This window comes from Euprymna scolopes, chromosome 4 (assembly GCF_053919585.1).
Source record: "Euprymna scolopes isolate OS-2025 chromosome 4, ASM5391958v1, whole genome shotgun sequence".
Classification (NCBI taxonomy): Eukaryota; Metazoa; Mollusca; class Cephalopoda; order Sepiida; family Sepiolidae; genus Euprymna; species Euprymna scolopes.
This window is the reverse complement of record NC_136485.1, coordinates 69,608,414-69,625,926: the sequence shown is the minus strand read 5'-3', so window position 1 is coordinate 69,625,926 and position 17,513 is coordinate 69,608,414. Positions and strand designations below refer to the sequence as shown.

Genomic DNA, 17,513 nt, shown 5'->3' with positions numbered 1-17,513 from the left:
CTCATTTTTTTTTTTTTACTTATTTAATTCTCTTATGTTCTGTCGGGCGTTTTTGATACATTAAACATTTTCTTAAATTATTATTTTTTTTATTAGACTGTACAGTTACATTACTTTAAAAGAAAAAAAATAACAAAATATAACTAAGCTTAAGTTATGTGCAACAAGTCATGTATTAATGAAAAAATTAATTTCACGTAAAAATGTGCATTTTTTTTTTGTTTATGTTCTATCGGGCGTTTTTGATAAATTTGAAGATTTTGTTAAATTATTTTTTAATTACACTGTACATTACTTAAAAAATAATAACTGAAAATATCAAGTTATGTGCATGTAGCATGTAAATGAAAAATTATTTCACTGTAAAAATCATTTTTTTTTTTTGTTTATTTAATAATTCCCGAGACGGTACTTCTACAGTTTATCGCCGAAAATGGAGATGCCATTTTAAACTATGACCGAAGTTAGAAATAAATAACAAAAAAATTAAACTAGATATTAATTACTTCCGGAAAGAACTATAAAAAAAGTAAATAAAGAAAGTGAAAGAGAACATATATCCGTAATTATTTAATTGAAAATGTTTTTCATTTTATTAATGAAAACGGGAATGTTTTTCATGAAACGTATACATATTTTTATTATTAAAAACAGAAAATGAAAATGACATATTCATAATTGTCTAAACTGGGCAATCGCCATTTGAAAACCAAAACATTTACTGTATAAAAATTTATCAAAATATAATTGTAAAAACATTTATTGAAAAGTTTGTGTAAGAAAATATAATTTTAATGAAACAGTTTTTTGAATTAAAGCAACTTTAAAGGATCAACAAAAAATTAATTTAAATGAAACCGAAAAATCATTATCTAGTTTAGTTTTTTTGCTATTTATTTCATGCTTTGGTTATAGTTTAGAATACTGATTTCTCCCTCGCATTTTAATGACAGGTGCGCAAAAAAAAAAAATGGTGTCTGCATTTTCGGTGATAAACTGTAGAAGTACCCACGAGACGTATATGTTCTATCAGGTGTTTTTGATAAACTTGAACTGAGATATCTCAAGGTTGTGTTGGGTGTCAAAATCAACACCAGTGGAAATAAAGTTCAACTGGAAGCTGCTTTCTCTGACTACTTAAGAAATCCAGTTAATTCATTTCCACCTCCAAAGCAACAAAAAAGTCCCTTAGTGAATCTGCTGAACATTCAGATAACTCCTGCAGTTGTGATGAAGAACCATCTCAGGATATCTTCAGTTATGAGCATCAAGGACAATGGGTTGCTGTCGACTATGACACCAACTTTTATATTGGCCAAGTCATTAAGGTTATATCTGCATCCAGCGCTGTAATAAAATTTTTATCGCAAACAAAAGGTAGAAAAGATTTTTTTTGATGGCCTTTGTCAGATGACATTGCACAGGTAGAGTCAACATTTGTTTACAGATGAGGTTTTGAGGGAATGCCAGTATATACCCGTGTGATAACTGTCTGATACAACATGACTCAGTTTATACGTCAATATCATATCCTCCGACTAAACAACAATACATACAATTTATACGTTTATAACAGATCTTCCCACATCTCAAGACAAGATAATTGTTTTATAATATCAAATCCACCTTGTTATATAACAGTATTTATGCTCCACCCTGTATTAACAAGCCAAGCATGCGAGATCTCCCACCATGAGTGAAAAATTTACTTTCACCATGACTAACGTTTGTGCAAATTTTTTTTCTTTAATTCAAGGAATGGTTATTGAGAAAAGTGCAAACAAATGAATGGACGAATGATTTGGGGGCAATTTTACCCCTATAATGGCCTCGGGGGGATGGGGGGGGGGGGCAACCAGAGTTATCCCGGAAAATCTGTTCTAGCAAAAATTTACTTTCACCATGACTAATTTTGTGCAAATTTTTTTTTTAAATCAAAGGCGTGGTTATTGAGAAAAGTGTGAACAAACAAACAAACGAATGAATGGGAGTAAATTACAAGGTCCATTCCTTCCTTTGTCGGGGGACCAAAAATAAAAATGAACAAAAAATAGAAGAATAAAACTCTTACTTTTCGCTGTTGTTTACGTGCTGCATTTTTGTCATCATCCTCCCAAAGTTTGTCCTCGGCTGCCTTTGTTTTGCGCTGAATCTCTTCCTGGCGCTTCACTTCTTTGCGTGCGCGAGCTTGAACAGCTTTGCTGTTTTCTCCTTGGAATTTCTTTGGCATGTTTTAATGTCAGCTTGTCCACCTAAAAGAATTATATTACAACAACAGGGCCAATTTATTGAATGAAACAAAACTGAAACACAACAAAGATTCAAAATTAAGAGGATATAAATAATCACTACAAAAGTAAATTACATTCTTATTAACAATTTCAAGCTGTCTACCATCAGATGCAACAGAATACTTATTCAAAACTGAAACAATTTATAGAGTCAATAAATTTCCTTGCCTTGCATTCAAAGAATAAGTTTATTGGTGGTTCATTCTTACTATTTTATAAGTTTTTATAAAAAAAAATAGAGCTCCTTCAATCTTTGACAGACTATAGATAACTACAAAGTTTAATACCAGTTGTAAGTGAAGTGTCTGTACAGGACGAATGAAAACAAATGCTGAGATAAGTGGAGAGCACATATAGCGCCTAGAATTCCTAAATGGTCACCCATCTGGTACTAACCAGGCTCAATGTTGCTTAACTTCAGTGATTTGATGAGAACTGGTGTGTCAACGCAATTATGCCATATATGTATATATTGTATTCTATACAATACAAAATAGCGTAAAATTTGAGATTTTAAATTTTATTGCATCTGGCTTATTCAGTTCTTTGATTGTACGGATGATATTTCGAGCATCTGTGAGTGTATTATATTTGTCTTTGAAAAACTTTACAACAGTAACCATTTGTAGAAATGCATTGACTATTTTCTGCTTTTCTAGCAACCACACCATTTATAAAAAAAATTCTATTAAGAATCAGAACAGCACAGTGTAACCACGCAATTCAGTGATGGATTTTTTTTTATCCAAAAATCGGCTTAAGATTTAAATATTTAACAAGAACTCGTCTTTATACCACTACTGCAAAGAACATTGCTTTTTTTTCCACTCTGTATCTAACAAATAAAATCTATACAAAATCTTTATTTTTTTCAAGAACTTCCCATCTGCAGAACACATTGCCACAAGATTGCTTCTCCGAAGATTACAACATCGTCATTTTCAAATTTAATGTCAATAAACACTTATCATAAACCTTTCCCAGAATTCATCAAATTTAATTCATTATATTCATTATTTTCAATCCTTTCCTAATACTCATCATCATTTAACTAGCAATTTATCTCTGATTAATTCTTAACCTCAGGTGACTTTTAGCCTTGATAAAGAGTGACTCATCAGGAAATAAAAAATTGTTTTGAATAAAAATATTTTTCAATCAACCGGAAAGTTGAGATTTCTTCCATCTATAAATATAAAAGCGAAAATGTGTGTATGTATGTATGTATGTATGTACGTATGTATGTATGTTCACTTTTTGTGTATGTCTGTATATAAGGCTTTTTTCGCTGGACTTCTCAGTCGGCTCATTCCTTCTTAAAACTTTTTATATCACATCTAAATGATAATATCTAAGAGTTAACGGGGGTCGCATGTGTATTTAATTTGCCAGACTTTCACGCGCTATTTTTTCCAGAATTTTAGATTGTCACATGTATCGTTCGCTTTTCAGTATAAAAAAAGCGAAACTGGATTCGAATTGGCAGTTCCCGGTGGTCTCCGGAAAGCGATGTAAACGTTTGGTCATGGTCGGCTTTTTTAGCATCATATCAAACAATTGCTTTCATCTGGACACTCCCCTAATAAACAGGGGGGAGCTGGTTTTCCCCAAAGTTGGATAAAAACAAACAAACCGAGTTACTGACCTCATGAAAAACTGTCCTGCAGAAAATGTTAACTGCTGACTAGCTATTGTTTACGTCATCATAATGCTCGCAGAAAACGTTAACTCCACGATTTCCACTTGACCTCATTAAGTCATTAGGTGCTGGCACCTGTCAATTCTCTTCCTACTTAAATAAATTCAAACGTCTTTCAGTAACTCTTTCTTGCTGACCGATTGGTTAACGTGTCATGTTTTTTTCACATTTTATTTTCCAACTTCACCTCAGGGCTTTGGGTTCAATCCTACTTACATACCAAAACTTTTTTTTAACCCGCCCGCCCCTGTGTTTCTCACCCGGGCAACACCGGGTACCCCCGCTAGTCTATATATATAAAAGGCAAATGCGGCGCACACATTTTTATACGTCCAAAAAAGGCTTTTTTCGTCGACGATCCCGGGGTCGTTACTATCGCTTAGAAGTGTTTATATACCCCTTAGATAATAATATCTAGGATTTGGGAACGCGCGTCGCGTCTAGATTTATTTACAGCGACTTTTACAAAATTATTGCTATTTTGGCTTCTCACATGTTGATTCAGCTTTTTCGTATAAAAAGCAAAACTAATTCAAAGCTAAGACACTGTTATCGACAATCGCGCCGGGAACGTCCAGAAGCAATCAGCTTTAATGCGAGGAAAATTCCTTATATCAGACGATTGCTATTCAATTTGGACAATCCTCTTTATGGGGAGCTGGTTTCTCCCCAACATGTTAGGAAACAAAATCAGCTAAAGTTGAGTAGACAAAAAAAAAAAAAAAAAAAAAAAAAACCCTGCAGTAAATGTTAACTCCGGTACTTCTATTTGACCCCATTAATGAGGTCAAATAGAAGTAACGGAGTTAACTTTATTGCGGGCACCTGTCAATTCAAACATCTTTCCGTTACTATTTCTTGGTCGGCGAACAGTTAACGTTGCACATTTTTTTTTTCACACTTTATTATTTTCCAACTGCGCCTCAAGGTTTCGATTTCGATTCTTCCTACTTACCTACCAAAACTTTTTTTTTTTTTTAAACAAACACCCGGGCAACGATTTTTTATTATTCTTTCATTTTGATTTACCCAAAACCACACACACCTCCAAACACCTGGGCAATGCCAGGTACCCCCCTCTAGTCTAATATAAGAAAAAAAAAACTATTGAAAAACTTACAAAGTCCAGAGCAAGTCAGTTAAAATATATCATTCAGTTTACTAGCATGCTTACCGATTCACACAGAAATAGAAACTTAAATGCTTACAAACAAGACCCTCAAGTGTCTAAGGTCTTTCTGTACAGGAATTTCTCAGGACCACTTGGCATGAAGATACCTTTCCCTACAAGTAAACCCTAACCAAATATTCAAAATCACATGATATTCGAAGTCCAAATAAGATCTCCTTGGCATGTATAACTAACATTGGTTTTTACGAAGAATGGTACACCTTCTCTAAGTGATCTTACCTCAAGTAATAGCATGAAGCTGAATACTCCACCAAACAAGATGAATTCTTGTCCTGGAATCCAGTAAGACTAAGAGACCACAAGAAAGGTATACTACAACATATTTAAATGATCAGTTGGGGAGAGGACAATGATATTCTCAACTTTTTTACTAACTCGGTGTTTGAAAGGTAAGGAGAACTTTAATGGAACATTCAAATACCTATGTATCTCATAGAAATCAAGTGTTAGTCCCGGGAAGGGGGTCCCCTTGATTTCTGAGAAATTCAACTGAAGTAAAATGAAACATATGTAAATAGACTGCTGAATTCACGCAAACGGTCACACCACAACCTTACGCATATAATGACTTTATTTTTAGCAAAAAAAACGTTGACAGGTTTCTTCTCATATGAATGAACTCCCTTGCTATTTAGAGCTGTGTTTGTTTATTCATTAAACTGCAATTAAAACGATAGTATATAAACTGCAAAGGCTCAATGGTGAAATTAATAAACACTTAAAATGACATCTTTATCATCATTACATTCAGTTTAACATCCTTTTTAAATACTGGCATGTGTTTGACGGCTTTTAGAAATTGGTTTGCAAATGAACTGTTCTCTGACCATGTTTTTATCCCTTTTTATGTTAAGTCAATTCTTATCACCTCATATTTTTCTTTGGCATTCCCTTGCCAACTGGACCTGCTACCTCAACTGTTCTACATCTACTAACCCAAGAACAAATAAAAATAAACATCTATTATAATTACATCTGTTTAAAGATCTAAGGCTTCCTTTCAGCCTCAAGAGACAATGAATATCCTCTCTAGGGATGGTTGTATAGGGTATCTAAAGTGAAGCAGAGTTGCACAATCACCATCCACACCTCTCTCAAACTCGTATTGCACAAATTCAGTGGAAAGAAAAAGTTCAGGATGACTGGAAATAATACTGAGATAAATAGAGAAAGACTAGTGTTATTTTAGAGTTTCCCATTTCCCAGACTAGTTGCACAACCATGGCTTGAGAGTCTAGTCTACTCTACTATTAAATCCATAGCTGGAAAGGAGAAAATATGGATCCATATCTTTCCCAAAGGTATTAATGAAAGTGATGAAGTAGCCAGACAGCAGTCAGACCTAGAATGACAAGTCCACATGTGTAACCATTACATCATGACATTTCATAAATTAAACACAGAAAGAAAAACTCAAATTTCAAAGCCAGTTTCAATTCCTGGGCACACAAACCTAAAGAAAAAGATAATACTTAACTGTTACTGGCAGCACTCAAATAGCAAACTTTTTAAAAAGATACTTGTTAAATCTTTCTTTGGTTTATTTCTTTACAATTATACACCCTGCATCAAAAATAACAGAAAAAACATTATGCTTTGTCAGTGTTCACACTAATATTCATATAAAATAACTATTGTTGGGACGATTAATTAGAATCAAAACTTTTTGGAAGATCAGAATCGATATCCAAAAAAATTTGTGCCTATTGTTCAACTCCAAAAACAATTTTTAAATTATTATTTTTTGTTTATTATTGCTTAAAACTTAGTTTTCTGGTACTAATTATAAAATATTAATCGATTTTAAAATACCAGTAATATTAACATCTATAAATTATCTTCCCACAAGTATATTTTTATGTTTGCAAAAATATATGCATGCAAGACATGGGTTTCTACAATAGTCAGAGAAAAAAAAAAAAAAAAGACTCCATAGTTAAATATTTGGAGATCTTAAAGAATCAAAAACAGTAATTGTATTGGAATCAGAAAAAAATATTGGAATCTAAATACTTGAAATGGATTTGTCCAGCAGTTTTTTTTTGTTTTTTTTACTCACTAACTTTTCTGTGATGGGACAAATATGTAAGAGGTATATGCACATTTGAACTAAGATTGAACATACATCTGAAGAATAGAAATTTGCATCAGAAAATATACTATACAGAACTTCCATAAAACCATACCGATACAAGTAAAATACATATATTGTATTAATAAAGTGAAAAAAGGTGAAAACTGAAAAACTCATTACACCATTCAGCCCATTATACTTTTACATAGTGTTGCATTCTATAAAGTGTTTATACATACACACACACACACTAATAAATATATGTGTGTGTGTGTGTGTGTGTGTGTATAAAGGTAATTTATAGAATTACTAGCCTGGGTGCCCGGCGTTGCCCAGGTGTTTGAAGGTGTGTGTTGAGCAAAAACAAAAGGAAGTGGGAGTAGGCAGGCAGGCTCAAACCGAAAAAAAAGAAAAAAAAAAGAAAAAAAGAAAAAGAAAAGTGACGTCATTGCCGTTGCGTCCAACGCCAAACTGGAAGTGGCGAAGGTTTAAATTAAGGCTAGTCAATTGAAAAGAGTGGATGACTTTCGAAAATATCGTCGAAAAAAATGCCCAGAAAAGGGTGAAGGAATTAATGTTTTTAGCCAATTTTTCTATATTTGTCATCCGAAGGGCTTCAAAACGATATTGATCTCGTGAAATTCTGTCGCCTCTGTCGAAAATTTTAGGCAGACATACATACATACATTTAAACAAAAAGGTGAGATTTATATTATAGATTACACACACAAATAAATACACATTCTATATTATAAATTGGAAACCTGGAAGCTCACATGGGTTTTTTTTTTTGTACTTTATTTTTCAAAATTATTAAAAATTATAAATTATTTTAGTTTATGAACTATTTTCTTTTCAATTATTAAAACTCTTAATATTATTTGGTAAGATTTGATGAAAATAGCAAACTAAAAGGGCTTCAGAGTTTGAGGTTTCGCAAGGGGTAAGATTCATAAGAATGAAATCAAAATCAAAGTTATTAATCTGTTGTTAAATAAGAAAAAAAAAAACCCTGAATATTGGAAGACTTTAAAATAAGGAGTCAGAGTTGGATATTTTTGGAATGTTCAGAGTCAGTCCAACCCAAGAGTTCATGACTCTGCAACACTGGTTCCTATCCAGGAACCAATAACACCAGAAATAAAAAGCATGGTTAAAAAATAAAAGGTTTTTCATGGCCTTGAACAACAAAGAAATGAGAGAAAGAATAGTGTTAACAATTTTGAAAAGCTAAGATAACGTTATTTACTTTTCACCAAACACTAATAACAGTTATTTGTTGAACGATCTCATTAACAGTAAAGCTGACATTTCTGCAGTAAGAAACGTTAAAAAAAAATAAATAAAAAAAATCAAAGCTAATTAAATGAACATTTCTGATGAAAGAAAATATCACAATTTCTGGAACAATAGTCAGGATTTTTTTTTAGGATTATTCTTTGTTAACTTCTTTAAAGTTTTTGTTCTTTTTTAATCAGTAACTATAAAAAAAAAAATATATCTTGACCTCATTCAAATATCTGATGTGGAAGTAAACTGACAAATAGTCTACTCACTGCCAAAACAGTGTTTTGTAGCCAAATGATATGGTATAATTGACGTGAGAATATTCAGTAAAAATAGTAAAATTGATTCAAGGCAAAAACCAGGATATTCATGATTTATACAAATCTCTAAAACAATATCTAAATTTTAAAAGTAATAGACATGAAATACGAATGCTCGACAGACAAATAAATAAAAATGCCCGACACATCAACAAACAAACGAATATACAAATGTTTCACAGCTCAACAGACAAAAATAGCATTTACAAATATCCTTATTTAGTATAAACTTACATAGCAAACTACCTTTGATATTTAGCATTAAGTTTTAGTTGTTTTATTTTAAATATCTTAAAATTACACACACACACACACACACACATATATATATTGGTATATTTAGGCAGCATTTTTTCATTCAAGCAGACATTATTATACATACAATGAAGATACTTTGCTTTATGATTCTTTTTTTATTTTTTCGATTTTCTGTATAATCTTTTTTATATCAAAATCAAAAATATTAATAAAATTTCCATAGTTATCACGAGCGCTTTTGATTCAATTGCTAATCATCTTCAGATGGAACTGAATAGGAGCGAAAATGGAAAGTAGGAAATTGAAAATTAAAATACACAATACATAATAGTATCGAGTGATGGAAGGTGAAAAGTATATAAAAGTAAATTAAAGCTCAGGTTCTTATTTAGAATTGAAAGTGAAAATTAAAATACACAATACATCGTATCGAGTGATGGGACGTGAAAAGTATATAAAAATCAATTAAAAATTGGTGAAAAACTAAGTCAGTTAAAAAATCTGAGTTTTAAAATCAACAAGTCCATGGACCAATATTAGAAACGTGCTATGCCAGACATTTTAATACATTGTTGCTCTGCTCGAACACGATGTTATTAATAGTAGGGTGCTGCGTTCTAATATAAGTTTCATAGTTATCATGAGTGCTTTTGATTTGACTGTGAATCATCTTGAGGTGGAATTCATGTAGTTGAAGTGAAAGTGAATAGGAGCAAAATTAAAAACATTACAGAAAAATCCTTATGACCATTACAGAACAGAAATGTCATATTCCAAAAATCATATAAATTGATCAAGTATTATAGTTTTATTTTTATAATAAAAAAAAATCATTTTTAAACGTTTTTAAACAATTAATGTAAAATGGGTAGCATTACAAGGCTGATCTGACAAGTTTGAATTATTGTGGACTTATTTGCTTGTTCTTTTTCAAGATGATGCTGCAAGACCACTCCCTTTTTGCTTACTCATAAAATTTGATCAATTTACCTCATTTTTGAATATATCTTCATTCTATGAATTCTCAATAAGAATCACCATAAGTCTGTTTAAAACAAATTTAATCTGAAAATTTGCATCAAAATTAATTTATTTAAATAAATAAAATTCTCAGGCAAAAAAAAGTTTAAAAAAAAAAAAGTAAACCTTTGTAACACACTTTACATTAAATAAATTAAAAATAGCACCATAAATCTAAGTGCGTAAGTACCCTTTTTGTTTTTACAAGTAAACATTCCTAAAAATGTTATGCCAAAATCGAGAGTATTATTATTTTAGGTGATTTTTTTTTACCTATTTAAAAAAGTTTTAACATTTACTAAGCATTAAATAAAATTTTCACATCTAAATAAATTATCAAATAGCTTAATCTTGATGTGACCACTTCTCTAGTGACTGTGCAGGTGTTTACATAACTTATTTTTTTTAGCGAATGTTTATTGAAATGAAAAAAAAAAAAAGTGTGTTTCTAGAATCAAAGCAAACAAATTTTGGTCAGTGTCGATGCATACCAACTCACGTTTCAAAAACTGGTTTTTAGGGATATTCAAGTCTGCTCTTGAATGAATATCACATTTAAAATTGTTGCCAAAAAGTAGTTTTTATATTAATACCTTTATTATCCAATGTATTCTCGAGTTTTTAGCAGAGAAGCCAACAAATGAAAAAAAAGGGTAAAAAGTTCAACTATATAGCAAATAAATGTTACCAAAGGCAAGATATGTTACTCTTCTTACTCCCAGATTAAGTTGTGCATGTTTTAACATATTTTAAGGCTTTTATTCGGTTCGAAAAACAAGTAGTGCCAAGTTGGTAAGTTAAACCGACAACAACCATGCACTTTATCTTTTCTGTCCTCGGTTTGTAGATGAGAAATCCTTACTGACTGAGACAATTTTAATTTTCGTTCCTATTCAGATTGCCCCTTTTTGGGGAGCTGGATTTTCCACCCACATTAAAAACCGACCTTGTGTCTAACTCTGCTCTGGTGGGGAAGCAAGTAAATAGGAAAAAACCATCTTTGGAATGTCATTAATAGCTCAAAACTCGAAAAATAAAGTACAAATAGAAATTCACCCAATAAGTGTCAGCAGCGATAACTGTACAACCCCCAACACGATACTATAAAGATCTGTCCACACAAATGTGATGTAACTGCATAAAAAAAAAAATATATATATATATATATATATATATATATATATCAGAGGCTTCCAGAATGTTTGCTCCCTCATCCCTTTATCTTCCAGTAACAGTGAGAAGCAGAATGCTGATAGAACTTTGGAGGCAGAAGTTGGATTGGGATGATGAAGTTCTAGAGGAAGCGAAAGAAAGTTGGAAAGCGTTGGATTTAACTGAGTTGGACTGTATCATTTCCAAGGAGAGTCCTAAATGAAAATAAGTCGATAAAATTCTTATTTTGCGATACCTCCAAAATTGCATACAGCTTTTTAGCATTTGCCGTGCAGGATGGGCAGTTTGTGCTGGTGTTTGCTGAAGCCAAAGTAACACCCTTCTCTGCCCAGTTTGGGGCTTTTATCTGTATTCCTGGCATTAAAATGTTTTCCCTCTTTAAAGGAAATCTCTGATAGAAAAATATGTATATGTAGTTACAGATGCTCATGTTGTACTGGCTTGGATGGATATTGGTCAAATCAATAACAACAAAAAACATCTTTGCACACAATAAGCTGCGAGAAATAGGTAAAATATCTGCAATGATCAGGTCAGAGTTGAAGTTGGGATTGAGTTTCCAATATGCACCAACTAAGGAGAACCCAGCGACTATATCAGAAGAGGACTAACCTTAAAAAAATTACAAGAAAACCTTCCTCATTGGTACGAAGGCCCTGCATAGATAAAGCAAGAGAAGATTCAGTTGAACAAGGTTGAATTAGGTTGCCTCTCAGAACAGAAAGAATGCGTTCGTCCCTCAGTAAATTTGTTTATGAGGAATGAAGATAGATATCTTCCTGTTGTCCCTATAGAACGATTCTCCAGCTTTAGTAGGTTAATGTTAGTACTTTAATTTTTAAGTTTTTCAACAAGATGTTGGCAAAAAAATTATTTGATAAAAAATAATACAACGGGAATCTTTTGCATTAGAATTAGATTTTTTGTTGCATCCTGAAGGCAAGAGTCAACCAAAACTGGTGAAAAATCTAAACCTCTTCTTAGATCCCTCCAATATCATTCGTTCGAGGGGAAGAATAGTTGGATCGGAATATCATCCTTATGAGGTTTATCCTATTCTTTTAGGAAAAAAAAAAAAAAACACCATATAACAAACTTAAGGGACTACCACAACAAAAAAAAAAAAAAAAAAAAAAAAAAAACATTTAGGCTTTGTAACAACCTTAAATGAAATAAGGTTACAGGGTTATTGGATACCACAGGCCAGGCAGGCTGTTTTAAAAAATAGTGAGCACTTGTACGAGGTGTAAAAAATATAATGCCACTGCCTTTTCAACACTGAATGCAACAGACCTTCCTGGCCCTCGGATGAATTTGGCAAGGCTGTATCTCCATACTGGCATGGATTACATCAGTCACATCAGTGTTAAGGGGGAGGTGAATGACTATAACATGTATATTCTCATCTTCACCTGCATGACTATTAGAGAGCTGTTCACGTAGAACTAGCCTCTGATATGAGCGTAACTTTGTTTATACAGGCCTTTATTCGCTTCACAAATGTGAATTGAATCCCCTCTGACAACGCAAAGATCTTCATTTCTGCAGCTTAAATAATTGATAAGGGGGTGATCACTAATGAGTACCAGAAGTTTGGTCCTTATCTGGAACATTGTACCATTTCCCTTTATTCAGCTTGGTACGGAGGTACTTAAAAAAAAGGACAATTAAGACAATTAAAACCTGTCTATGTAAGACTACAAAAAGGGGAAAGGTGGGATATTTTAGTCTACTAACCATATTATCTGATATTCAGTATGCCATTAATAGTTGCCCCTTGACTTAGAAAAGCTAGAATGATATGGATTGTCTAATTCCCAATTCTCTATTGAATCCAAATGTGAGCTAAGGTACAATAATGATTGGAAGATGAAGATCTGGGACTAACAAAGCCACTCGGCAATTTAGAAAAATTTAGAAAGATGTGGCACAAAGACTACCTGCTAAACACAAGAGAAAGAACTCGAGTTATCAAACCTTTCATTTTATGACATCATCAAAAGTATTAAGGACACCCTCAAAACTAGACCATTTTGGTCTTCTAGGCAAAGTCTTTGAATTAATTAAAGAAAAAGATCAATTGGTGCATTCAGCGAAGGTAAGAAGAAAAAAAAAATGGATCTATATTGATCCATTCCATCAACCATTTATTTTCTCTAAAGATGAATTCACATTCAGAAGATGTGGATGAAGAAATTCCTAATGAACCAGAAGACGTGCCACACCAAATTCGATCTTCCCAACCCAATAAGAGCATCAAAATCTGGATTTGTCCTGCATGTAATATGTCTGAAGACTTAAGACCAATGGTGGCCTGTGATCAATGTAACGATTGGTTCCACTTTGATTGGGTGGGTTTAGTAGATACATCCCCTGAGGAGAAAGAATATTACTGCTCAATTTGCAGGCCAAATTGCTTGGATAGAGCCAATTTGTTAGGGGTATAAAAAGAACCAGAAAATTCTGGTGGAGGTCTCAAACTGTGACTAGAAATGATGAATTCCATTCTCTTTTCCCTTACCTCACATCCTATAAAAGACTTTCTTTTTTTTCCTACGGGAATGTATAGTAATTTTTTACTTATCAGAAATCAATGTAGATGGAGTGTGGTGGTCGTTCAAGCAAGAAATCGGTAACTGCTTGATTGACTAACTTTATAGTTTGTTGTCCACCCATATGGATTGGATGAAACATTTGCATAGGATAGACTAAGAGATTATAAAACACCCCTTTAGTCGATCCGTTGCTAGTCTTAGTTCGTTTGTTTGTTCACTGACGGTTCTATTTTTTTGTTACAATTAAAAGGATGAGTTGTCATTGTAAGTAACGAGGTAATTCATTGCAACTCTCATAAGTTACCCAAAAATCGTGAAGGAGTTACCACACAAAGTGGCGATTTCTTTTACGTAGAGTTCAGGCTTTGGTGCTTCGAATTGCCTGAGCTGTCCCCTCCACCCATTTCATCAGCTAAACTGACAATACATAAAACAACATTTTTAATCTCCTGAAATAAATATTGGGAAATTTTACTTGGTTTCCACCTTAACATTTTTCTTTTGGGTATGCTGAAAACGAATATCGCATTTAAAATTTCCGCAAATGAGTAGCTTTCTGGATATTAAGCAATGTAATTCTTTATGAAAATGTGCTGGCCTAGGTGTATCAGACAGAATTTTTGTAGGAATTTTTGACACCTCTAACACGAAACTGCGAATAAAATATAAAAAACTCGTAATTTCTCTTTTAAAAGTGGGTTGTTTATTTTCTTTATGGATTATACTTCCAAAATAAACTATTAAAGTTGTTTTAAAAGTAATAGAAATATTTTTTTTTACTTTTTAAAAAACAGTAATGAATTTTACGAACTCAATATTTTTCAATTTTTAAACTTTAAAAATCTATCAAAATTTTTCTATTGATTCTATTTTTACGATATTTTCAGGGTCAATGTGAAATTTTATGCTCTTTCCAATAAACCGAATATAATATTTTAGATAAACGTTTTTTTTTAAATTCACGCCCCCTCCATTTTCAAGTGTCTATTAAAAAGTAAATAATTTACTCACCAAAGTGTTATATATCACAAATTGAAGAAAAAAGGTCAATAAATAATATATTCAAATTTAAAAAAAAAAAAGTAGTGTTTTTTTAGAAATTTACCCGTAAAGTTCGAAGTTTAAAACCTTTTTTTTTTAAACCACGTTGTTTGTTTTTTTGTTTTTTTTTTTTTTTAATGAAACCTTGTTCCTTGCTCCTTTAATTGAAAAAAAAAAATTAGGGCTTGAATTACATTTTTCGAGTAGTTATAAGCTTGGAAAGACAGGGGGTCGAATAATTCACGCCTCCCATTTTGAAATGTCTATTAAAAAGTAAATAATTTACTCACCAAAGTATTATATATCACAAATTGAAGAGAAAAGGTCAATAAATAATATATTCAAATTTAAAACAAAAAAAAAGTAGTATTTTTGAGAAATGTACCTATAAAGTCCGAAGTTTAAAACCTTTTAAAAAAAAAAAAAAAAAAAAAACACGTTGTTTGTTTTTTTTTGTTGTTTTTTTAATGAAACCTTGGTCCTTTAATTGAAAAAAAAAATTAGGGCTTGAATTACATTTTTCGAGGAGTTATAAGCTTGGAAAGATGGGGTGGAATTATTCACTATTTTTCACGAAATTTCTGACACACCTAGACCTAGACTGCTGGCTGGGCTGGCCATTGTTGTACGTGCAAACGCATGCACATTTCTGACACTTGTGCGTCAACGCCACTTTTAAAATAGGGAATTACATTGCTTAATAATGGGAAAACTACTTATTCGCGGAAAATTTGAATGCGATATTCGTTTTCAGCATATCTGAAAACCTAACAAGGTGGTCATTTTAAAGGAAAATGGAAAACAAATAAAAATTTACCTCAATATTTGCACATACTTTCATTTTTATGTTTGCTCCTTATGAGTTTTGAATAATTTTTTTTTTTTTTTAATGGTACTTTTGCATTTTACGGGCGTGCTGAAATAATATTTGGAACATAATGAACATATTAACATGGGAAAGGGGTTCGTAAACTACAGAAATACCGATTTAAAAAAAAAAAAAAAAATTCTGATATATATATATATATATATATATATATATATTACGAAATAAAAGCCATCAGGGTGCTTATGCACTTAGATTACCATGCTATTTTTTAAATGGTATTTTCAAATTAAATTTAAGTTTTACGATATCTTTCATTATTATTATTAAATTTTTAGGTAAAAGTACAGAATAATTACAAAACACCCTCCCCATGTTAAGAATGGCTTTCTAAATAATATTTCAGCACGGTAACAAATGTATCGGCGAAATAAATTCTGATGGCAATACAATGTATCGCCGATACATTGTATTGCCATCAGAATTTATTTCGGTTTCGTTGTAAACAACTCATCCATTTTAATCTTTTTAAATGATTTTTTTTTTTAAATGAATTACTTCCTGAACCTCCGAAATTTGAGAGCATTTAAAATGTTAAATAGAGTAAGGCTTTAACGTTCATAAATGCTCGTACATTAAAAAAAAAATTATATAAAAAATATATTATTCTTTTTCGTACCTCTGTCTATTATAAAACAACCTCCAATTATGTCATAAATCAAATTAAAACATTTTAAAAGGAGTTAACAATTTGGTTCAAGTAATAATAAATGTAATGGCAAAATTTAACTTTCTAAATCTTTAATTATTTTGAATGTATAATTTTATACGAAAATATTAAAAAAAAAAAAAAAAAAAATACAAACTCAAAAGTGTTTATGCGATTTAAAGAAACAAATAATTAGTGTAAAAAGACTCCCGGACAACGTCAGGTAGGTATAAATATTTTGACTCATAATTTTCTTCAGCTTATCGTTTTTTTGCATGCTTTTTAGGAAAAAAGTTACTAATATTTAAATAAAATCAAATTAAGAATAAAAACTGATAGAAAAACAAAATTATTTTTTTTTTTTTTTAATAAATTAAATTTAAAAGAAGTGAAAAAGTAAGTGCGAAATTTCTTACCGGATGTCCATATCTTTTCAGACTGAGAAAAGAAGAATCGCCAACCTTAACTGAAAAAACTACTTGTCGTCAACAGCGATTCGATTCAAGACCACTTAAAACTAAAGGGCCTTCACCGAACAGCCTGATATTCTGAATTAAAAAAATAAAGTTTCCAAGTGTATGACGGTACCCACGCACCCTCTCTCTCTCTCTCTCTCTCTCTCTCTCTCTCTCTCTCTATATATATATATATATATATAGATTTAATTGTACAGAAGTTCAGAAAAACATTGGTACCGTCGGTTTCAACCCCAACATAAAACGTAAATAATGTTAGGCTCTCGTCAGCCATAACGAGAGCCTTAGCCTAACATTATTTACGTTTTACCATTAACTGGTCCCCTTTATGTTGGGCTTGAAACCGACGGTACCAATGTTTTTCTGAACTTCTGTACAATTAAATAAATAAATATTAAGCTCTTATATCGAAAAAGTTTTTCTTTGTAATCGAGCACTTTGTTGGAATTCTTTCCCCAAAAAACAGTAAACAAATATATATATATATATATATATATATATATATATATATATATATATATATATATATATATACGTGTGTATATATATGTGTCTCTATATATGTATATATATGTATATGTATCTATATATC

The 17,513-nt window shown here is 31.6% G+C and overlaps 1 protein-coding gene across 2 annotated transcripts in view; it reads right to left on the bottom strand.

Annotated features, from left to right (window-relative positions):
• LOC145268277 (coiled-coil domain-containing protein 124-like) overlaps positions 1-17,015 on the bottom strand; it is a 46,603-nt gene extending 29,588 nt beyond the window's left edge. Inside the window, exons 1-2 of one of the 2 annotated variants that reach the window (XM_080123665.1) lie at positions 16,862-17,015; positions 2,072-2,252 (exon numbers count right to left, since the gene is read on the bottom strand). In XM_080123665.1, the coding sequence (XP_079979791.1) occupies positions 2,072-2,230 (159 nt within the window). In that variant the 5' untranslated portion in view covers positions 2,231-2,252; positions 16,862-17,015. Of the gene's footprint in view, positions 1-2,071; positions 2,253-6,659; positions 6,732-16,861 lie in introns of those variants that run through there. The other variant, XM_080123675.1, reaches the window with a different exon arrangement.
• Between the last annotated feature and the right edge of the window lie 498 nt (positions 17,016-17,513).